This window comes from Manis pentadactyla, chromosome 4, assembly GCF_030020395.1.
Source record: "Manis pentadactyla isolate mManPen7 chromosome 4, mManPen7.hap1, whole genome shotgun sequence".
NCBI classification, from domain to species: Eukaryota; Metazoa; Chordata; class Mammalia; order Pholidota; family Manidae; genus Manis; species Manis pentadactyla.
Window position 1 is genome coordinate 112,748,423 of NC_080022.1, and position 24,129 is coordinate 112,772,551.

The window sequence follows — 24,129 nt, forward strand, 5'->3', positions numbered from 1 at the left end:
GTGTTCTGTAGGTACATGAAAAGAATGTGTATTCTGCTGTTGTTGACTGGGATGTTCTATAAATGTTCTTTAAGTCTTGTGGGTTGGGGATGTTGTTGAATTCCTATATATCCTTGCTGACTTTTTGTCTAGTTCTATCAGTTGTTGAGAGATGGGTGTCCAATCTCTAACTATTTGTGGATTTTTGTATTTCTCTTTTCAGTTCTATTAGTTTTTGCTTCACATAGTTTGTAGGTTTGTTGTTTGGTAGATATATATTTGGTCTTGCTATATTATTCCTTGTGGACTGACCCTTTAACATTACATAATGTCCCTCTGTCTCTGGTAATTCCCTTTGCTCTGAAGTCTACTTTATATATTAATATAGCCACTCTTGCTTTCCTTAGAATAATGTTGATAATACACCTTTCCCCATCCTTTTACTTTCAACCTGCTTATACCTTTATATTTGAAGTATTTATCTTGTAGATAGCATATATAGAGCCATTTAAAAAAATCTATTATGCCAATCTCTGTTTTTTAATTGGTATATTTAGACCACTTACATTTACTGTTATTATTAGTATGGTAAGTCTTCCCTTTAATTTTTTGTTTTTTGTTTGTTTTTTCCCTGCCTTTCTATGGGTTATGTGACAACTTCTTAAGAGTTCCATCCATCGTGTATTGTTTCTGAGTGTTACCTGTTTGTACAGACTTTTTAGTGATTGCTCTAGGTATTACCTTATATATACACAATTTATCAGTCTACTGATGTCACTTTACCAGTTTGAGTGAAGTGTAGAAACTTTACCTTCCTTTATATCCATTTATTTATACTATAAGTAATTTAAATATTTCCTCTGTCTACATTTAGAACTACATCAGAGAGTGCCGTAATTTTAGCTTGAACCATCAAACATAATTTAGAAAAACCAAGAGGAGAGGGAAAGCCTTTTGTATTTAGCCATATATTTGTTATCTGTGTTGTTTCTGTCTTCCTGATGTTTCTGTTAATTGCTTCCTTTCTGTCTAAAAACTTTTTAAAGCCATTCTTTTAGTGTAGGTTCTACTGGTAAGAAATTCTCTTAATTTTCCTTTACCTGAGAATGTCTTCATTTCCCCCTGTTTCCTGAAGGATATTTTCCCTGGATATAGAATTCTTGATTGAGACTTTTTTTCCCAGCACTTGAAAATAGTGTGGTATTTCCGTCTGGCCTTCATGTTTCTGATGAAAACTCTGTTATTCAAGTTGTTTTCCCCTTGTAGGTAAGGTATGATTTTTGTCTGGCTGCTTTCAAGATTTTCTTTGTCTTTACTTATTAGAACTTTAATTATGATGTGTCTTGACATTATTTTGGGTTTATCCTGTTTGGGATTTGCTCAGCTTCTTGAATCTGTAGGTTTAATGTCTTTTGCCAAATTTGGGAAGTTTTAAGCCATTATTTGGGAACTTTTTTAACTTGCCCCCTTTCTTTTCTCTTTTTGGAATTCTGATAACATGAATGGATGAGATGACCTCTCAAGGCCCTAATCCAGCCTAGTTGTCTCTTCTTCCAGTTAGAATGCCTGGGTTCATGGAATAAACCAGACTTGATGATTTTCATTGGCTAATATGCCTGTGTCCTGGGGAAAAAGAGTTGGCAGCCACACTGACTATTTTGAAATCGTTTTCTCTTCTTTCTTTTGTAATGTTCCCTCGATCTAGTTGTCTTGAAACACTGTATACAGTCAGAAAATACTGTGTTAAAGGCGTGGCAGACAGCAGCCCACAAGGAATTAACCATTAGGAGGGGTGATTCCTCTTGGAACACAAATAACTGAGGAGGCCCTGTGATGCTGAGGGAGCTCAGGGAGGAGAGAATGTATTTCCCACAGGATGTAGGGAAGCGTCATGGAATGTGTGGCATTTGAATCTGAACTCTTGAGGGACTTGCAGGTGCTCTGGATGAAAGTGGGTATTTTTAAAAGTACATTTAAAGCAAAGGAAATGATGTAAGTTAAAGACAGTGAAGTGGGAAAGCCTAGGATGTATTGGATGTTCGTGGGGGTAAAGGAGCAATGAGGAGCAGTAACAGGGGAGGTGAACTGGCCCAGACTGTGGAGGGCCCGAAATGCCACATTAAGGATCTGGCTTTTATTTAGTAGGAATTAATAGTTTTTATAAAACCAGCTATATTGCCAGGATTGGGAAGGGTTAAAGGCCACATGGGAGTGTCTTCTGTCTTTCCTAAATTTGGGTTCATTCCAAGAAGTGTAAGGAGACTAATATTTGAGTACTTCCCTCTTAAGTGGCAAAGAACAATCTCCATACATTTTCAGTTAATGTTCAGCAAAAAACCCTCAGTTGGATGGTAGTAGTCACATTTTACAGTGAGAACACTAAGAGTTAATTATCTCCACAGAAGCTGATTTCTTTTCTACCAAATTGCTCTTTCTTGCGTAGGAAGGACTATTGTCTGCCCAGAGATGCCTCTTCCAACTCCCTAGGCAGAGTCCATCCTTTCTTCCTCCTTTCCTTCCAGTAGACATTTGGAACTTAGGAGAATTCCTTAAAACCTGCTAAGAGTCAGGTGGCATTTATACTTCTGGACTGCAAGGCAGGGGATGACCAAATGACCGCAAGGTCACTTTCAACCTTGAGTAACTCAGTACCCATCTTCCCTTTGTTGCCTGCGAGAGGCATATACTTCCCTTTTATGCCACCACAGTAATGAAGCTGCAGGGAGCCTTAGAGATACTTAGTCCAACCTCTTATTTTTCTAGGGAGACCAGAGGCCCATAATAGTTAAGCCTGTTGTCCACCTCTACACAAAACACAGGTAATTGGCAGGGTTTGGTCCACTCTGCCTTGGAGTCTCTCAATGTTATCTCCCCAAATCTCCAGCACCCTACTTTACCTTTTTACCACATATTTTTCCCCTCAGGTTTTCTATTTTCCCTCATGATATGTTTTAAAATTGAAGTGTCATTAATATACAATCTTATGTTGGTTTCACATGTATATCACAGTAGTTCAGCAGTCCCTGTGATCAACTTATATTGTGATGTGAATTACTGTGCCCCTTTATCCCCCTTACCCCTCACCCAACCCCATCACCTGCTCCAAACCCTCCCCCTTGGTAACTACTAGTCACTTCTCAGTGTCTGTGAGTCTTTGGTTGTTTTGTTCCTTCTGTTTTGGTTTGTTTTTAGATTCCACAAATAAGTGAAAAAATATGGTTTTTGTCTTTCCCCACCTGGCTTATTCCACTGAGCATAATACCCTCTAGATCCTTCCGTGTTATTGCAAATGGCAGTATTTCTTTTCTTTTCTTTCTTTTTTTTTTGGTCTTAATGGGGCACAGTCAGCTGATGTTTTTATTTAACTACAAATGATGAAGCAGAGAAATTCAAGTTAAACTATACAGGATGCCGGATGAGAAAAAACCATTAATTAGAGGGAGGGAGAGCATTTCTTTTCTTTTCTTTTGGTATCATTAATGTACAATTACATGAGCAACATTATGGTTACTAGAATCCACCCATCATCAAGACCACCCCACATACCCCATTACAGTCACTGTCCATCAGCATAGTAAGATGCTATACAGTCACTGCTTGTCTTCTCTGTGTTGTACAGCCCTCCATGTGCCCTCCCCGCACATTATGTCTGCTAATTGTAATGCCCCTTTTTACCCCTTATCCCTCCCTTCCCACCCATCCTCCCCAGTCCCTTTCCCTTTGGCAACTGTTAGTCCATTCTTGAGTTCTGTGGTTCTGCTGCTGTTTTGTTACTTCAGTTTTTCTTTGTTCTTATACTCCACATATGAGTGAAATCATTTGGTACTTGTTTTTCACCACCTGGCTTATTTCACTGAGCATAATACCCTCTAGCTTCATCCATGTTGTTGCAAATGGTAGGATTTGTTTTCTTCTTATGGCTGAATAATACACCATTGTGTATATGTACCACATCTTCTTTATCCATTCATCTACTGATGGACACTTAGGTTGCTTCCATTTCTTGGCTAATGTAAATAGTGCTGTGATAAACATAGGGGTGCATCTCTCTTTTTCAAACTGGGCTGCTGTATTCTTAGGGTAAATTCCTAGAAGTGGAATCCCTGGGTCAAATGGTATTTCTATTTTGAGCTCTTTGAGGAACCTCCATATTGCTTTCCGTAGTGGTTGAACTAATTTACATTCTCACCAGCAGTGTAGGAGGGTTCCCCTTTCTCCACAACATTGCCAACATTTGTTGTTGTCTTTCGAATTTACTTTTGTATATGGGGTTAGAGAGTAATCCAGTTTCATTCTCTTACATATAGCTGTCCAGTTTTGCCAGCACCAACTGTTGAAGAGACTGTCATTTCCCCATTGTATGTCCATGACTCCTTTATCGTATATTAATTCACCATATATGTTTGGGTTAATGTCTGGAATCTCTATTCTGTTCCACTGGTCTGTGGCTCTGTTCTTGTGCCAGTACCAAATTGTCTTGATTACTGTGGCTTTGTGGTAGAGCTTGAAGTTGGGGAGCGAGATCCCCCCCACTTTATTCTTCCTTCTCAGGGTTGCTTTGGCTACTCAGGGTCTTTGGTGGTTCCATATGAATTTTTGAACTATTTGTTCCAGTTCGCTGAAGAATGCTGTTGGTAATGTGATAGGGATTGCATCGAATCTGTATATTGCTTTGGGCAGGATGGCCATTTTGACTATATTAATTCTTCCTAGCCAAGAGCATGGGATGAGTTTCCATTTGTTAGTGTCCTCTTTAATTTCTCTTAAGAGTGTCTTATAGTTTTCAGGGTATAGGTCTTTCACTTCCTTGGTTAGGTTTATTCCTAGGTATTTTATTCTTTTTGATGCAATAGTGAATGGAATTGTTTTCCTGATTTCCTATTAGTTCATTGTTAGCGTATAGGAAAGCCACAGATTTCTGTGTATTAATTTTGTGTCCTGCAACTTTGCTGAATTCTGATATTAGTTCTAGTAGTTTTGGAGTGGAGTCTTTAGGGTTCTTATGTACAATATCATGTCATCTGCAAATAGTGACAGTTTGACTTCTTTACCAATCTGGATGCCTTGTATTTCTTTGTTTTGTCTAATTGCCATGTCTAGGACCTCCAGTACTATGTTGAATAACAGTGGGGAGAGTGGGCATCCCTGTCTTGTTCCCAATCTCAGAGGAAAAGCTTTCAACTTCTTGCTGTTCAGTATGATGTTGGCTGTGGGTTTATCATATATGGCCTTTATTATGTTGAGGTACTTGCCCTGTTTACCCATTTTGTTGAGAGTTTTTATCATGAATGGATGTTGAATTTCATTGAATGGTTTTTCAGCATCTATGGAGATGATCATGTGGTTTTTGTCCTTATTTTTGTTGATGTGGTGGATGATGTTGATGGACTTTCGAATGTTGTACCATCCTTGCATCCCTGGGATGAATCCCACTTGGTCATGGTGTATGATCCTTTTGGTGCATTTTTGAATTCAGTTTGCTAATATTCTGTTGAGTATTTTTGCATCTACGTTCATCAGGGATATTTGTCTGTAATTTTCTTTTTTGGTGGGGTCTTTGCCTGGTTTTGGTATTAGATTGATGTTGGCTTCATAGAATGAGTTTGGGAGTATTCCCTCCTCTTCTATTTTTTGGAAAATGTTAAGGAGAATGGGTATTATGTCTTCTCTTTATGTCTGATAAAATCCTGAGGTAAATCCATCTGGCCCGGGGGTTTTGTTCTTGGGTAGTTTTTCTCATTACCATTTCAATTTTGTTTCTGGTAATTGGTCTGTTTAGATTTTCTGTTTCTTCCTTGGTCAGTCTTGGAAGGTTGTATTTTTCTAGGAAGGTGTCCATTTCTTCTAGATTTTCCAGCTTATTAGCATATGGGTTTTCATAGTATTCTCTAATAATTCTTTGTATTTCTGTGTGGTCCATCATGATTTTTCCTTTGTCATTTCTGATTCTGTTGATGTGTGTTGATTCTCTTTTTCTCTTAATAAGTCTGACTAGAGGCTTATCTATTTTGTTTATTTTCTCAAAGAACCAGCTCTTGGTTTCATTGATTTTTGCTATTGTTTTATTCTTCTCAATTTTATTTATTTCTTCTCTGACCTTTATTATGTCCCTCCTTCTGCTGACTTTAGGCCTCATTTGTTCTTCCTTTTCCAATTTCGATAATTGTGACATTAGACTATTCATTTGGGATTGTTCTTCCTTCTTTAAATATGCCTGGATTGCTATATACTTTCCTCTTAAGACTGCTTTCGCTGTGTCCCACAGAAGTTGGGGCTTTGTGTTGTTGTTGTCATTTGTTTCCATATATTGCTTGATCTCTATTTTAATTTGGTCATTGATCCACTGATTATTTAGGAGCATGTTGTTAAGCCTCCATGTGTTTGTCAGCCATTTTGCTTTCTTTGTACAATTTATTTCTAGTTTTACACCTTTGTGGTCTGAAAAGTTGGTTGGTAGAATTTCAGTCTTTTGGAATTTACTGAGGCTTTTTTTGTGGCCTAGTATGTGGTCTAGTCTGGAGAATGTTCCATGTGCACTTGAGAAGAATGTGTATCCTGTTGCTTTTGGATGTAGAGTTCTGTAGATGTCTATTAGGTCCATCGCTTAGTGTGTTGTTCAGTGCCTCTGTGTCCTTACTTATTTTCTGTCTGGTGGATCTATCCTTTGGAGTGAGTGGTGTATTGAAGTCTCCTAAAATGACTGCATTGCATTCTATTTCCTCCTTTAATTCTGTTAGTATTTGTTTCACATATGCTGGTGCTCCTGTATTGGGAGCATATATATTTATAATGGTTATATCCTCTTGTTGGACTGAGCCCTTTACCATTATGTAATGTTCTTCTTTATCACTTGTTACTTTCTTTGTTTTGAAGTCTATTTTGTCTGATACTAGTACTGCCACACCTGTGTTTTTCTCCCTGTTGTTTGCATGAAATATCTTTTTCCATCCTTTGTCTTTTAGTCTGTTCATGTCTTTGGGTTTGAGGTGAGTCTCTTGTAAGCAGCATGGGTCTTGCTTTTTTTATCCATCCTATTACTCTGTGTCTTTTGTTTGGTGCATTCAGTCCATTTACATTTAGGGTGATTATTGAAAGATATGTAATTATTGCCATTTCAGGCTTTAGGTTCGTGGTTACCAATGGTTCAAGGTTAGCTTCTTTACTACCTTACTGTCTAACTTAATTCACTTATTGAACTATTATAAACACAGTCTTATGATTCTTTATTTCCTCTCCCTTTTTATTCCTCCTCCTCCATTCTTCATATGTTAGGTGTTTTATTCTGTACTCTTTTGTGTTTCCTTTCCTGCTTTTGTGGGTAGTTGATTTTATTTTTTGCCTTTAGTTAGTATTTGGTTGGTCTGCTTTCTTTGCTGTGATTTTATTTTCTCTGGTGACATCTATTTAGCCTTAGGAGTGCTCCCATCTAGAGCAGTCCCTCTAAAATACCCTGTAGAGTTGTTTTGTGGGAGGCAAATTCCCTTAACTTTTGCTTGTCTGGGAATTGTTTAATCCCTCCTTCATATTTAAATGATAATCGTGCTGGATATAGTATTCTTGTTTCAAGGCCCTTCTGTTTCATTGCATTAAATACGTCATGCCATTCTCTTCTGGCCTGTAAGGTTTCCGTTGAGAAGTCTGATGATTGCCTGATGGGTTTTCCTTTGTAGGTGACCTTTATTCTCTTTCTAGCTGCCTTTAATACTCTGTCCTTGTCCTTGATCTTTGCCATTTTAATTATTTTGTGTCTTGATGTTGTCCTCCTTGGTTCCCTTGTGTTAGGAGTTCTGTGTGCTTCCCTGGTCTGAGTGACTATTTCCTCCCCCTGTTTGGGGAAGTTTTCAGCAATTATTTCTTCAAATACACTTTCTATGCCTTTTTCTCTCTCTTTTTCTTCTGGAACCCCTATAATGCGCATATTGTTCCTTTTGGATTGGTCACACAGTTCTCTTAATATTCTTTCATTTCTGGAGATCGTTTTATCTCTCTCTGCATCAGTTTCTCTGCGTTCCTGTTCTCTGGTTTCTTTTCCATTAACAGCCTCTCGCATCTCATCCATTCTTTTAAGTACTTCCAGAGATTGTTTTATTTCTGTACTCTCCCTCCCTATTTTGTCCATTAGCTCCTGCATTTTTCTCTGCAGCTCCATCAGCATGGTTATGACCTTTATTTTGAATTCTTTTTCAGGAAGATTGGTTAGGTCTGTCTCCCCAAGCTCCTTCTCAGGGGTTGTCTCTGTTAGTCTGGTCTGGATCAAATTCTTCGGCCTTTTCATGGAGATAGAGGTAGTTGTTGAGAGCTGGCGCATGTGTCAGCTGGGAGAAAGTCCCTTCTTGCTTGTTTGTGTCCTTCCTCTCCTGTGAGAACGGTGACCCCTAGCGGCTTGTGCTGGGCAGCTGCATGCAGACAGGGCCTCTAAGTCTGGCCCGGGCGGCTGCTGTGGGCGTGGCCGGCCTCAGGCTGCTGCTCTGCTACGGCGGAGCCATGCAGGAGGGGAAACAGGCAGAAGGCTGTTTATCCCCGTGAGGGGCCTCAGAGCTCCACTGCCACCTAGGAGGTTAGGGTTCCCGGAGTTCCCTGGGATTCCCAGCCTCTGGGCTGAGTGCGCCGGGACACTTCTGTCCAGCTGTGAGGCCCCTGTCTCTTTAAGACTTTCAAAAAACACTTGCTTTTCTTTTGTCCCAGGGGCGCTGGCTGTGGGGACCCAATCACAGAATTTACTGTCCCGTTTCCCTAGTCCCCAGCACCCCATGCACTGTGTGTCTGAGCTCCTGGTGCGGATGGCTATGGCTGGGTGTTTAGCAGTCCTGGGCTCCCTCTCCCTCCCCACTCCGACTCCTCTCATCCTGCCAGGAGCTGGGGTTGGGGGCACTCGGTTCCCACCAGGCCGCGGCTTGTATCTCACCCCGTTTGTGAGGCGCTGGGTTCTTGCAGATGTAGATGTAGCCTGGGTAATTTACTGTATCTTCTGGTCTCTCTTTTAGGGATAGTTGTATTTGTTGTATTTTCAAAAATATATATGGTTTTGGGAGGAGATTTCCACTGCTCTACTCATGCTGCCATCTTGGCTCCTCCCCACTGTTCCTTCAGTTTTTTCTTTGTTCTTATACTCCACATATGAGTGAAATCATTTGGTACTTGTCTTTTTCCACCTGGCTTATTTCACTGAGCATAATATCCTCTAGCTCCATCCATGTTGCAGTATTTCTTTTCTTTTTATGGCTGAATAATATTCCATTGTGTATATGTACCACATCTTCTTTTTCCATTCATCTATTTATGGACACTTAGGTTGCGTCCATGTCTTGGCTATTGCAAATAGTGCAGTCATACACAAAGGGGTGCATATATCTTTTGGAATCAGGTATTTTGTTTTCTTTGGGTAAGTTCTGAGGGGTGGAATTACTGGGTCAAATGGTATTTCTATTTTGAGCTTTTTGAGGAACCTCCATACTGCTCTCCAGAGCAGTTGCACCAATTTACATTCCCACCAGGAGTGTAGGAGGGTTCCTATTTTCTCCTCATCCTTGTCAGCATTTGTTGTTTCTTTTCTTTTGGATAGTGGCCATGTTAACTGGTGTGAGGTGGAATCTCACTGTGGTTTTAATTTGTATTTCCCTGATGATTAGCGATGTGGAGCGTCTTTTCATGTGCCTGTTGGCAAATTGTATTTCTTCTTTGGGGAAGTGTCTTTTCATGTCCTGCACCCATTTTTTAATTGGATTATTTGTTTTTTTGGGTGTTGAGGTGTATGAGTTCTTTATATACTTTGGGTGAATCATTTCCAAATGTATTTTCCCATATTGCAGGGTGCCTTTCTGTTCTGCTGATTGTGTCCTTTGTTGTAGAAGCTTTTTAGTTTGATGGAGTCCCACTTGTTCATTTTTTATTTTGTTTCCCTTGTCCAAGGAGATGTGTCCAAGAAAAAGCTGCTCACGCTTATTTTTAAGAGCTTTTTGCCAGTGTTTTTTTTCCTGATTTATGTCTTCATGTCTTATGTGTAGGTCTTTAATCCATTTCATGTTTATATTTATGTATGGAGTTAGACAGTTTCATTCTCTTACATGTAGCTGTCCAGTTTTCCCAACACAATTTACTGAAGAGACTGTCATTTCCCCATTGTATATCCATGGCTCCTTTTGTCATATATTAATTGAGCATATATGTGTGGGTTATTTCTTGCTTCTCTGTTCTGTTCCAGTACTCTAGAATCTGTTCTTGTGCCAGTTCCATCCTGTTTTGATTACTTTAGCTATGTAGTATAACTTGAAGTTAGGGCGTGAAATACCTGCAGCTTTGGTCTTCTTTCTCAGAATTGCTTTGGCTATTGGAGTCTTTTGTGGTTCCATATGAGTTTTAGGATTATCTGCTCTAGTTGGATGAAAAATCCTATTGGTATTTTCATAGATACTGCACTAAATCTAAATTGCTTTGGGCAGGATGGCCATTTTGACAATATTAATTCTTACTATCCATGAGCATGGGATAGATTTCCATTTATTGGTGTCTTCTTTAGTTTTTCTCATGAGTGTCTTGTAGTTTTCAGAGTATAGGTCTTTCAGCTTCTTGGTTAGGTTTATTCCTTGTTGAGGCAACTGTAAATGGAGTTATTTTCCTGATTTCTCTTCTGCTAGTTCGTTGTTAGTGTATGGGAATGCAACAGATTTCTGTGTATTCATTTTGTGTCCTGCAGCTTTGCTGAATTCAGTTATTAGTTCTAGTAGTTTTTTGGGGGATTCTTTAGGGTTTTCTGTGTATAATATGTCATCTGAAAATAGTGACAGTTTAACTTCTTCCTCACCAGTTTGGATGCCTTTATCTCTTTGTGTTGTCTGATTGCCGTGGCTCCCTTGATATGTTTTTTTTTTTTAAACCTTCTTTGAGTAAGAAAGGAAACCTGTTTCTTCCTTTGAAATTAGGCTGAGTGCTCGGTAAGTACCTTATTGTCTTGCCTGCATTGGTTTGGATAATTTCTGCGTGGCTCTTAGAATATGGGGTTTGGATTCAAGGACCTTTGTATAATTTGGTTCAGGAAATATATCCTAGTCTTATAAAGTGTGTCAATAACTTCCTCGTTGGCTGTCAGGTACAGGAATTCTGGACTGGGAATGACCAATCCAGGGATGCCCTCTTCAAAGTTGGGAAAAGGGGAATACATGGAACGTGCTTCTTGTAATCTGAGGACCAGGGTAGCCCGTCTGGATCTGCATGGAACAGTGTGCACTGTCAGAATCCTCAGAGACATCCTATCACCTAGGAGTGACCTGCTCTCAGGAAAGGTAGTACCACCTCTCCAGACTGTAGCTGTGCTTATTTGTGAAATGGTGATAATAAGGCCCATTCCACAGGGCTCGTAAAAGTGCACCTATATCAGTAGTAGACCATAAAGGGGAGGGGTTATTGTTGCTGTCATTGTCATTATTAGGGCAGTGGACATTCTCAGGCTGACTTTCCAGAGTGAACTAACAGGACATGCACTGGAACACATAGCTCAGAAGGTATTGGGGTTTCTGGCAGGTTGAGGTCTGCTCTCGTTAGCCAGTTTCCTTGCTGCTGACCCCTCATCCCAGTGCCACCTGAAACCATCTCTGCTGCTGCTCTGGAGCATCTCCTTCCAGACACTTTGTATATTTGTTACTTTGGGGGATGGGGAGTTTGTCATGATTTCTGAGCTGATTTCTCTCTCTTTTTTTCTCTGGTAGGCGGGCAGGAAGACCTATGCCATGGTGTCCAGCTGCTCAACCAGCCATTCTCTGGCCTCAGAACTCATGGAGTCCAATGATGGGCATGAAGAGATCATTAAGGTAAGCTTAGTTCACCTCCACTTTTTCTCCCTACAGGCATGTAAGAGGGAGCAGCTTAATTTGCCAAAGGGAGCTTGTGGTTTGGTTAGGAAAAATCTGACCCATGATGTGGCTTCCCAGTCACCTCCTGGAAAGATCTTAGTTAACAACACTGCCAGTCGGTAGTGACTTTGGAGCAACCCAGCTGCGGGCATGGAGAAGGATGGGATGACCTTTCTAGGTGCCTATCTGTTGTCCATATTTAACTGTTGGAAGTTGTGGAGACAGGTGGGAGGTGTTTATGGGACTTATTTTATAAATTTAAATACTTCTGTTATTTTTTTTAAAAATAGCTTTTTTGAGATATAATTCATATATCATACAGTCGGCTCAGTTAAAGTGTAAAATTCAGTGGTTTATAGTCCATTCACAGAATTGTGCAGCCATCACCACTATTAATTCCAGAACATTTTTATTTATTCACTCCTTCCAGATCCTGGCAATCACCAATCTTATTTCTGTCTCTATGGATTTCCCTCTTCCAGACATTTCATATAAGTGGAATCATTCAACACGAGGCCTTTTGTGTCTGCCTTCTTTCACTTAGCATATTTTCAGGGTTCGGCCGTGTTGTAAATCATAAGTCAGTACTTATTCCTTTTAATGGTTAAATAATACTCTCTTAGATGCTACCCAGTCATCAACTGATGAATGTTTGGGTTGTTCCCACTTTCTGGCTTTTATGAATAATGTGGTATAAACATTCATATACAAATTTTTGTGTGAACATGTTTTCAATTCTCTTGGTATATACCTAGGAATGGAATTGCTAGGTTATATGGTGACTATAGTTAATCCTTTGAGAAACTACCAGACTTTTTTCTAAAGCATCTGCTCCATTTTATATTCCCACCAGCATGTATGAAAATTCCAGTTTCTCTACATCTTCACTACACTTGTTATTACTTGTTTGGTTTGTGTTTGTTTGTTTGTTTTTTGTTATAACCACCCTAATAGATGGGAAGTGGCATCTAGTTGTGGTTTTAATTTGCATCTTCCTAATGACATCTTACTGTATGCTTATTGCCCATTTGTGTATCTTCTTTGAAGAAATATTTATTCAAATCCTTGGCCCATTTAAAAATTCAATTAATTCTTCAGCAGTTAAATTTAATTATTGATATGTAAGGGTTCTTTGTATATTGTAGATACTTGATCCTTATCTGATATATAATTTGGAAATATTAAAAAAAATTTTTCCCATCTCATGGAGTTTTTTTCTTTTTTTAATGATGTCCTTTGAAACAGAAGTTTTTAATTTGGTGAAATCCAATTTACTTTTTTTTTCCTCTTGTCATTTATACTTTTGATGTTGTATCTAAGAGGGCTTTCCCTAACCCAGATCACAAATACTTATCCTTATATTTCTTCAAAGAGTTGTAGTTTTAGTTCTTATGAGTATGTCATGAACCATTTTGGGTGAATTCTTGTTGTGTATGATGTGAGGAACGGGTCCAGCTTCATTTGCATGTGGATGTACATTTTTACTAGCATCATTTATTGAAAAGACTGTTCTTTCCCCCATTGAATTGTCTTGGAATCCTTGTCAAAAATCAGTTGAGTGTATTATTTTTATATTATTATTGTTTCAGTCATATACCATGGATCTGTGTGTCTATCTTTATGCCACTCCCACACTATCTTATTATTGCTTTGTAGTAACTTGGTTCTTTGTCAAGATCATTTTAGCTATTTAGGGAACTTTGCACTTCCATGTGAATTTTAGGGTCAGTTTGTCAGTTTTTTCAAGGAAGCCAGCTTCGATTTTTATAGAAATTGTGCTGAATCTGTAGGTCGATTTGGGGAGTGTTGCCATCTTAATAATATTGTTTTGCAATCTACGAAAATGGATGTTTGTTCATTTTTTTAGTTCCTTTATTTCTTTCAACAATGTTCTGTAATTTTCAGAATACAAATTTTGAAATTTGTTAAATTTATTTCTAAGTATTTTTTTCTTTATGTTGTTATTACAAATAGAATTGTTTTCTTAATTTCATTTTTGGATTGTTCATTGATAGTGTATAGAGACACAGCTATTTTTTATATATTGATCTTGTATCTTACAACCTTGCTGAACTCATTTATTTGTTCTAAGAGTTTTTAGTGGATTCCTTAGGATAATCTATCTACATGATATGTCATCTGCAAATAGAGATAGTTTTACCTCTTCCTTTCCAGTCTGGATGCCTTTAATTAATTTCTTTTTCTTACTGAAAGTCGTTGCAAGGCCCTTGATTGTGTATCCTCTCATTTTACTATACACAGGTACTTTTTCAAAAAATAAAATTGTATTATACACTGTATTCTGCCATTTGCTTGCCTCTCCACTTTAATGGTGGTTTGTAACATTTGTTGTCCATAAATGTAAATGTCTAGCATTCTAATGGCTGCATAGTATTCTATTGTAGACATATCATAAGTTGGACATTTTGTATGTTTCCATTTTTTTAGACATAAATAATATTTTGCTGAACATACATGTTACTAAACTGTGTATTTCATAAGTAATAAGGAAATATTAATTGTAAAAGATCCAAACATGGTATACACAGAAAAATTTGTAGGTCTGTTTTACAATCCCCTTTCTATGTATTTGTGTTTGTGTGTGTGTGTGTGTGTGTGTGTGTGTGTTTATTCTAGCTTAGCTAAATTAATTTCATTAGGAAAATTTCTAAAAGTAGATTTGGTATGTCAAAGACTACTGAGTAGATTTATAGTTTTAAGTCTTCTGACCTGAAATTGCCACCCAGAAAGCTCATAATAACAGTTTATGCACCTGCCAGCAGTATATGAGACTGCTTGTATGGAATTAATTTAACTGGAGGTTTCTTAACTAAACAGTGTTGTCTTCTTTATTTCAGGTGTACTTGAAGGGGAGGTCTGGAGACAAGGTGATCCATGAAAAGAATATTAACCAGCTGAAGAGTGAAGTTCAGTATATCCAGGAGGTGGGTACCCTTTCCCTCTGTACAAATGACCTAAGTAATTTTTCTAAATCTCACATTTTTAGGGGCTCCCTTCTTTTGTGGGTTCTGATTTTCTCCTTTCTGCTCCCTTCATGTCTCCAAAGGGCCACCAAGTGCCCTCATGTATCGGATGTCATTTGGGACCCTTCCATTAATCAACCAAGCTATTAATCAACAAATACTTATTAAGCACCACGTGCCTAATGCTATCCCCCTGCCATCCTTTCTAACATTGCTAGCTCTGCACCCCTAACTTTTCCTTACCCTCACTCTGGCTCATGTTTTTCCTAGGCACTTGTTGCCACATAACATATTACATGTTTTACTTATTTGCCTTTTGTGTTGTCCCCCCAACTAGAATGTTAGCTCCTCCAGGGGCAGGAAGTGTGTTTATTTTATTGCTTGTGTAGCAGGAACTGGGCTGCAGCCCCACTTGACTAGGTCCTTTCTGCCCCCAGCCAGTGCTCAGGACAGTACTGACTCACAGGAGTACAAGTTGGGGACAGGCACAAAGGTGGGTGAGATAGTGTGCTGTCGTTCCGTATCCAAAGCTAAAGTTTCTTGCCCTGCCCTCCCCTCCCAGGCCAGGAACTGCCTACAGAAGCTCCGGGAGGATATAAGTAGCAAGCTTGACAGAGACCCCGGAGATTCTCTCCATGGACAGGACACACAGGTAATAGGAAACGGTCCAGGGTTGGGTCCCCACCAAGGAGGTGGGGTTGTGCCAGGCAGTCCCATTTGTGTGTCACCTAGTGGGTGCTGCATATGACGCCAGTGCCAGGAAGGGAGAGCATACAGGTGGTGCTAGCTTCTCTGAGCACTCACAAGCCTTGTTAGGGCTCCCCAGCAGATGAGCACTTGGCATTTACACATATCAGCTTGTATGTAAGTATACCTCCTGAAACACTGTACAAAAGTTGAATATATGTAAATAAAATGATCATTAGGTTGTTGGTGAAACCTCTTATCTATAAGGATTCTGTGATCAGTCTTCTTGTAATACAAAGTCTTTTAAAACAATCATCTTTAAATCCAAACTTCTCATAAATTGATCTTGCCTAATTTGAGTTGATACCTGTAGTGTAAATTGGAAGTCTTGGTCCTTTTCTGTTATTTATCTGTGTATATAACTACCTCTGCCCTGGAACTGGAAGCTCCTGGAGGTAGGTTTCACCCACCCAGCTCTGTCCCTACACCTAGCACAGGGTCTGGGATGCAGAAGTTCATTAGTGAATGCTTGTTATACTGAACTGCTTGGAGAAGCCTTCTTGGGGTGGACAATCCTGGGATCCTGCTTTACAGCTTTTCCAAAATTTGAGGATAGAAATGTCCTCAGGAGAGCAGAACTGTCTCCGCCATGAGTTTGCCCTCATTCTCCTTAGATTCTGAGTTGTATCTCCATTTGCTTTTGGTTTGGGTGGGGTAGTCTTTCACCACTGACCTCTGCCCTCATTCTCCTGAGGGAAACAGTGACCTAGCAGCTAGGGCCAGTGCAGTTCCTCTTTGGCCTGGGTGTGTTCTAGGCTTGTGTATCAGACTCCCCCGATTCATTTTGTTTTGGCTGAAAATAGGACTCTGACTTTCTGGCTGGTGGGAGGTGCTTTCACAGGTGACTAAGAGCCTAATGTCCTCAGAGACTGGCCCCAGAGCCCAGGCCCCTTGTTTGTAGGAACCAGCAGCCCTATGATGAGTAATCAGGCTTTGGGCTGGAAAGAATTGCAGCAAAGGCTGCTTCCCCTTTTGACTTATGCTTTGTCAAACCCTGTCTCTGGATCCCTGAGGGGCAAGGAAGACTGTTTGTGGCAGGCAGCTGCTTGTATTCTCTGGGCCATGGGGGCTGGGCCTGCATATATTCCAGTCTGCTGAAAGGCTTGTAGCCTGAGGTCTCCATCATCCTCTCTACAAGGCTTGAGCATTTCCTGTCAAGGTCGCACACGTTGCTCCATTACCTTTCCTTTCCATTTTCCAATAGAGCACTGGAAGTATTTTCTCTCCCCTTCTCTCCCCTCCCTTCCCTTCTCCTCTTTTCTTTCTTTCCCTCCCTCCCTTCCTCCCTCCCTCCTTCTCTCCTTCCTTTCCTTCCCTCCTTCCTTCCTTCCTTCCTTCCTTCCCTCCTTCCCTCCCTCCCTCCTTCCCTCCTTCCCTCCTTCCCTCCTTCCCTCCCTCCCTACCTCCTTCCCTCCTCCCTCCTTCCCTCCTCCCTCCTTCCCTCCTTCCCTCCTTCCCTCCCTCCTTCCCTCCTTCCCTCCCTCCCTACCTCCCTGCCTCCTTCCTTCCTTCCCTCCTTCCCTCCTCCCTCCTTCCCTCCTTCCTTCCTTCCTTCCTTCCTTCCTTCCTTCCTTCCTTCCTTCCTTCCTTCCTTCCCTCCCTCCCTCCTTCCTTCCCTCCTTCCTTCCCTCCTTCTTTCCTTCCTTCCTTCCTTCCTTCCTTCCTTCCTTCCTTCCTTCCTTCCTTCCTTCCCTCCCTCCCTCCCTCCTTCCTTCCTTCCCTCCCTCCCTCCCTCCTTCCTTCCTTCCCTCCCTCCTTTCCTCCTTTCCAAGATTTGAGATCTTAGGAGAATAATGTTCAAAGTTGGTTATTTGGGACTCTTAAGTACCAATTTTATTTTTCTTTGAACAGGTGATGTTAGAAAAGCCAAATGTCTTTAGTCAAAGTCCCACAACCCTATATAGCAGCCCACCTGAGGTAGGTAACAGGGAAACAATGCTAATTACTGCTTAGCCAGGAGGCAAGACAGCCTCCTCCCTGGTCCCATTTTTTTCTCTCTCACTAAATATAAGAGTAATACTTGCTGTAAGAATTCAGTTTGAAAAAAACACTCAAACAGTGGAGAAACACAGAGAGCGGCAGTTCCTCCGCCATTCCCACCCCTGGGTGTGCCCACTGTCAGCACGCTGGAGCAGGTGGGCTCTTTCCGAGCAGCATTTCTCAGCCTTCACTGACCGCTGGCCTTGGGAGCTTCTGAGGATGGGATTACCGTGAGCCACCCCTAGAGACTGTAATCGTTCTCAGATGTGGCTGCAGCACTGCAACTTTTAAAAGCTCTTTGGGTGATTCTAAGGTTTAGCCAAACTACCAGTATTTAGAGTGTTTTCTTATACACAGGCAACCATTTTTAAATACCAGATGTATGTATATGTAATATGTACAGATTATAAATATGTTACTCCTTGCTTGCTTTTTAGACTTCTTTCCATGTTAGTACATGCAGATCTACCTCATTTTTTGAATAATGTATATTTCCTTCTGTGGGTGTCCTTTTTAAAAAAAATTGTCTCTAGCTTATTGAGGTATAATTGATAAACATGGCTGTACTTTTTACAAAATGACATTTGTTATTACATTTTTCCGTGATTATATAATAATAGAAGACATGATTCTTATAGAAAATTTGAGGAATTCAGACACAGAAAAGTAAAAGAAGAAAAAATGTCAATTGTGGTCTATGCAGATTAAAAACAGCTTGGTGAAATTTCCTTTGTCTCTCCACAAATATGTATTTACCATACTGAGATTATACTATGTGTAGCATTTTTTTGTATTTGTTTTTTTATTTGGGTGGGTATGTTTCTGGATTGGGTTTTTTGATCCTCTTGTGCAGGATTGAAGCAGCCCTACCCATTGGTTCAGGGCACATTGTTATCATTGATCCCGTAAAGTCCTTTCACTGGTTTCCTTTGGGTTTTGTTTTTTGTTTTTTTTTTTGCCTGTCCTGTCCCTCACTGAAAAGTTCTCATTCTAACATATTCAATATACAATTTAAATATGCCTTTTAAATTTGTTCAATTTTCATAATTAACTTGTGCTATATATCTATTTTTTCCTTTTTTATCCCACACCATGTTTTTAGGATCTGTGTTGCTGTGTTAAAATCTTGTTTGTTGTTTCTGACTCCTAGATGTCATTTTATAGCTCCCTTTTTTCTCTTCACACTGTATCATAAAAATTTTACATGTCATTAGATACCCTTATGAAAATACCATTTGAAATGAACACATACTAGTTATGCTGCAGGAGCCTTTTAAATCATTCTCACCTGCCCAGCAGCTTAGGTGCAGACCCTGCAGAACTGACCTGATAACTAACTGGCAGCTAGATTTGGAGTATTGTGATTCTGGCTGCACACTTTCAATGGGCAGTTTCCCTTCCCCCAAACCTCCATATTTGGCAATCATGCTGCTGGCAACACGTTTTAGTAATGACTGGTGTTACTTGTTTGGCCTCTTTCTTCTCAAAAACCCCAAGTGCTACCAGATAATATCTTACTTATTTCTGAGGTAGCCTGTAAGGCAGGGCATGGTGAGCAGTCTCCTCACGGCCTCACAGAGGAGAAATGAGGCCCACAAGACTCAGTAATGACGCAGTGCCTGGGAGCTAGTGCTCTTCCTCCCACTGGGAGCTCTGTGCTCCAGCTGGAAGGCGCTGCTGCTTCTCACTGGGCAAGACAGGGAAAGGTTTTCTATCAGACTCCCAGGGAGCTGGTGACTGAAGTGTCTGGTGCTGGGTGGCAGAGATGGGGGCAAGACCCTACATGCCAGCTCACCCTACCCACCAACCCACGATCGGCTGTGCAGGGGCAAGCCTCAGAGGAGCCTTGATGACACAGCCTTTCCCTACAACAGGTCAGATTCCTGGGCTCCTTGGGCACTTTTGCCCTGACCCTGCCCATCCATCAGTAACTCTTTATTTGCTGACCTCTGAGCTAGGTGCAGAGAACAACAGAAGGAAGGTGTGCCTTTGGGGTGCGCCCCTCCTGATGGGTGTGGCACGGTCCCTGCCCTTGGGGAACCATAGTCCAAAGGGGAACTGGCTCCCTGGTCTCAGGGAGCTCTAGTCTGATGGAAGAAGGACACACACAAGGAAGGCATAAACATACCTGTTAATCAGTCAGTTAATATATGTATACAAATTACCGAGTGTGTCCTAAAATAATCATGTGCTTTGAGACTAGCTGAGTTTTTATGGTTTTGAAGAGAGTGTATAAATAATTCAGAACTCCCGGGTGCCTAAGAACTAAATCTCCCCTCTTGTAGTATGAATTCTTTTGTGAGCGTGGTCAGGATAAGATGTTCTAAACAAGTGTGTGTTGTAGGAGGACCTTTTTTTTAACCAAGTCCCAAACAGTGGCTTCACCCGCCTTCCCTGCTCCGGCTGTAGGTAGACGCCTCCGCAGATGGGGATGTTGAGAGCCTAAGGAAGACTGTGCGGGACTTGCTTGGTAAGCTGCAGGAGGCTGAGTGGCAGCGCCAGTCAGACCGTACGAATTTTGAGGTGAGATTGGGATCTGGGGAGAAGGTGCCCCAAGGGCTGGGTCACTGGATTCGGGTGCCAGTGACTTTGCATGGACTTCATGTTTTTCTGGCTGGGTGCCACCAACTGGAAAGGCTCGGCTCTGAGGCCGAGGGGCCCTTCCTGTCTGCTTTTCTGTTTCCTGGATATTTACAGTTTTTGCTGCCTAAGGCTGACCCACAGTTCTCAGATCAGCTCTTGATTCTCTGCTGTGCTAAGGTTGAATGGTGGTGTTGGTCTTGTAATTCAGAAGTTGTTTCTGTAAGTACCATGATCAGAATTACTGGGCTCTAGGTACCATGTAGGCAAGGACTGTTGCTGTCAAGTTCACCACTCTATCCCCAAGTATCTGGCACAATACCTTTTGTAAGGTGGGAACCTCTTAAGTGTGGATTGGGTGAGTGGATAAATCAGTATGGTTGTAGAAAGAGCTGTGCCCATGGACTTAGATCAAGTCTTGGCTTTATAAGCAGAGCTTTGTGTTCTTCAATGAGTGTGTCAATTATTGTTATAAAAATAATACAGGACTACAGAAGATTAAAAAATTATATTAGTCTATAGAGACAGTGAAAGCCCCCCACTATTAACAGTGTCTGGAAATACTTTCTAGACAATTCTCTGAGTATAAAATGAGGTACACTGGGCAGTTTTTCTAACTACTCTGTGTGGGACAGTTATCTGCTATTATTCACCCACATGTAAAGTATTTATGTCATATATATGTAATGATTGGATTATGCCCTGCCCAAGCATGCTGGGATTTGGTAGAGAGAGGAAGGCCAGTCTGAACTCTTCTTTTTCATGGGACTAAGAGAGAATTTTTGAGAAGAACATCGAAGGTGAGGAAGAAGTACACTGAGAATGACCAACTGCCTTGAGAGTAGGTGAAGCAGTATTTGAGCAAGTAATTTCACCTTTCTAATTTCAACTTTTGTGAAAAGGGGTCATGAACTCCACCTCACAAGTTTGGTGTATGGATTGAGTGAGGTGTTATGTGTAAATATATTTAATACTCTAGAGAGTTTAGAAATACAAGATATGCTACCTTTTCCTTAGTGATCAATTTAACAAGTGGGTTTTCCTATCCTAAATTGTCTGGACTTAGGGTAATACTTAGTCTGGTGTGAACAGGTTTTCAGTAAAAGAGTTTGCTACATCTATTTTGGACTGCACAATTTGGATAATTTGTTTGGCAGTGTACCAGTTTGGTGACCAGCTGTTTCCCAGCTTTTTGGAGCAGAACAGGAAGAAGCAGAGGTTAAGGCTGTAGCATGGAACAGATTGTGAATTTTGGAAAGGCATTACTTCATAGTGCCTCTCAATGTAGAACTAGGTTGGTTTTGGCTACAAATGGAGGGTTCTGCTAGCCCTGGGTTTCAAAGCTTGAGCAAAGTGTCCTGAGTAAAAGCCTGAAAGCTAGAAAGTCCCTGACAGCTGTAGCCACATGCCTGTGGTTTCTTGGAAGAGGCGATCCTTTGGCCCCCATGGCATGTGGCACCAACCTGCAATAGGAGGTGCTCTGTGGGTTGTTCCCACTGGGGGGGTAGGTTGGCATATCCTTTTATGACTAAGAGGTTCCTTTAGGACAGGGGTGGCTGGAGCTACAGGAACAGATGTGGCAGGGGAGTGTGGTTTTTTTCCCCTTTATGATTCTACAGCAGGGTGTGAAGATCAGTCTGTGACCTGTTAATATTCTCCACGCACACATCAGCCTGGGTGCATTATTTATGTACAGAAATGAGAGGCCTTGTTTTTATGTTCCTGCCCATGAGGCTGGCCTGTTACAGGCTAATATGAGAGATTTAAAGGCTTTTCTCAATCTTTACTAGTGAATTAGAATCTCTAGTCTACTTTTCTGAACCTGGAAGTAGGAAGGGCAAGATTGTCAGTACCATGAAAACCACCTGCCATTAAGCATGGGTTTTCCGTGCTGCTGGCTATTTTCTGTCCCAAGGATTTGCAGTGAGTTTGCTCTGGATGGGGCTGGTGTGCAGATGGACACGTCCTTTCACACATCATCCTGTGCTTTGCTTTTACCTCCATGATTGTGACTTTGGGAGGAGCTGGACAAACTGGCTGCTGTTCCCAGGGCTGTTTAGGCTTCCCAGAAAATACCTGGATTCTTTTTAAGTCAGTGTGGGGTAACTAGGAAGCATTGAAATGGATGATGAAGTAACTGGCTTCCAGCACTGGCTCTGTAATTGAATAGCTGTGTAACCTTGAATAGGTCAGTTGACCTTTAATTGTGAAAGGAGAGGGCTAGACTAGATGAACACTAATTCCATTCATAAAGTTATCGAGCAGTGACTGTGTGCCAGGTACTGTGCTGGGCTCTGGTTATGTAATGGTGCTCAAGGTCTCTGCCATCATGAAGCTGATAGTCTACTGGGGGTGCACACGAGTGACTGGGCAAAACCCCCTCAGTGCTGTAAGAGGAAAGGGCTATGTGCCCTCTGTGGCACACAACAGGGCTCCTCACCTGGGCTTGGAGCTCCCTGGGAAAAGGAGTATCTAAGCGAGACCTGAAGGAAAATTAAGAGTTGTCAAAATGCATGTGGGAGGAAAGGAGGCAAGTTCTTACTTTTCTTTTTTATTTTAAAGTTCTGCTTCTATCCTTTCCAAATTGGCTTATCATCTTTGAAAAAGAGCAAATTCTTCCTTGTGCTTAGTAGCCCTTCCAGATGCCATTTGGCCTTTGTATGCAGGCTGCAATATTGCTTGAAGTGAGAGTGAGGAAGAGTGGGGGGCCAGAAGGAAGAACATGGAGATGTTCTCCTCTGGATGCTTTGTGTTTGCGTCAGTAGGAAAGCCACACTGGGCTCAGCTGGAGTGGCATTGGAGGGCTGGTGGGAATAGTAAAGAAGTCAGCCATCTGGAGAGTGGTCTTACGGGTTCCAGTGTCACTCCAAAGTAGAGCTCAATCAACCATGGGCCAATTAACCCTGAAAACGGAGTTAACCTGCTAGTCTCACTGGTGGTCCTAGAGTAGCGGAGGATGGTGGTGTGTTTATCAGCTGCCTCCCCTCACCCATCACTGCACCCAGAGTGCTGGGTTTTGTTTTAAGGTCTTTATCCACGTTTGCTCTCCCTGGCCCAGTCATCTCCACTTCACACATCCCCTTCCTGTGTCATAGGTCACACTGAGCCAGTACCAGAGAGAAGCAGAACAGAGTCACGTGGCTCTTCAGAGAACAGAGGGCAGAGTGGAGCAGAAAGATGCTGAAGTTGGGGAGCTGCAGAGGCGCTTGCTAGGCATGCAGATGGTAATTGCTGGGGTCTTGCTTTTCAGTACCTGGATGCTCAGGCCGGAGGGTGTTCTGGGACTGGCTGAGCCTTGCCTTCTCCTAGCAGCTCCAGGAAATGACACTTCACAGCTTCACCTGGCAAATACCTCTCAGTACCTTTTAGCCTTTAAGGATCCAGGTCTTTCCCAACTAACTTCAGCCTTCACTGACTGGAGTTGAACCCATTTCCATTTTAGTCCGACTCTTGCATAACTGCCCATTATGGGCTTTGGCAGGCTGTAAGATTCCACTCAGCCTGGTTTCTTGGGGATTGACATCTGGCAGGTGGGCCTGGATAACACAGGGCCAGGCTCTCCCTCGGATAGCTGGGTGAGGCTGGGAAATATCTGTGTGCTGAGGGTGGGAAGGGTTCTCCCAGACAGTGGGGGGTGCCACATCAAACCTGCTGGGCCTGCTGCTCCTTATCAGCCACCCCAGGCTCAGTAGGGGCTGAGCCCCAGCCTAGTGCCCATCTCTCTCCTGTAGAAACAAGTGCCATCTCCTCATCTGAGGTTTTCTTTCCTTTGGCCTATCCAGGAACAGCAGGCCTTACTGGTGAAGGTCAGAGAAGGGGAGACAGCCCTGGAGGAACTCCAGAGTGAGAATGCTGACTGCAGAGCAGAACAAGAAAAGTAAGGGCCCTTGTGAGTTGAGGGGCAGGGAGTGAGGCAGGCCATGCAGCCTGCAGCTCACGTGTGGCCACACTGGAGAGGTAGCTGGCACTGATGTCAGATCTTCCAGCTCTGACTCACAGTGAGCCTGCTCATG

The 24,129-nt window shown here is 41.7% G+C and overlaps 1 protein-coding gene across 2 annotated transcripts in view; it reads left to right on the forward strand.

Moving 5' to 3' along the window:
- Window positions 1-24,129, forward strand: part of TUFT1 (tuftelin 1) — a 61,877-nt gene that overhangs the window by 18,008 nt on the left and 19,740 nt on the right. For both annotated transcript variants that reach the window (XM_036905125.2, XM_036905126.2), the window contains exons 2-7: window positions 11,682-11,783; window positions 14,684-14,770; window positions 15,372-15,461; window positions 19,946-20,059; window positions 23,212-23,340; window positions 23,899-23,993. In XM_036905125.2, the coding sequence (XP_036761020.2) occupies window positions 11,682-11,783; window positions 14,684-14,770; window positions 15,372-15,461; window positions 19,946-20,059; window positions 23,212-23,340; window positions 23,899-23,993 (617 nt within the window). The remainder of the gene's footprint in view (window positions 1-11,681; window positions 11,784-14,683; window positions 14,771-15,371; window positions 15,462-19,945; window positions 20,060-23,211; window positions 23,341-23,898; window positions 23,994-24,129) is intronic.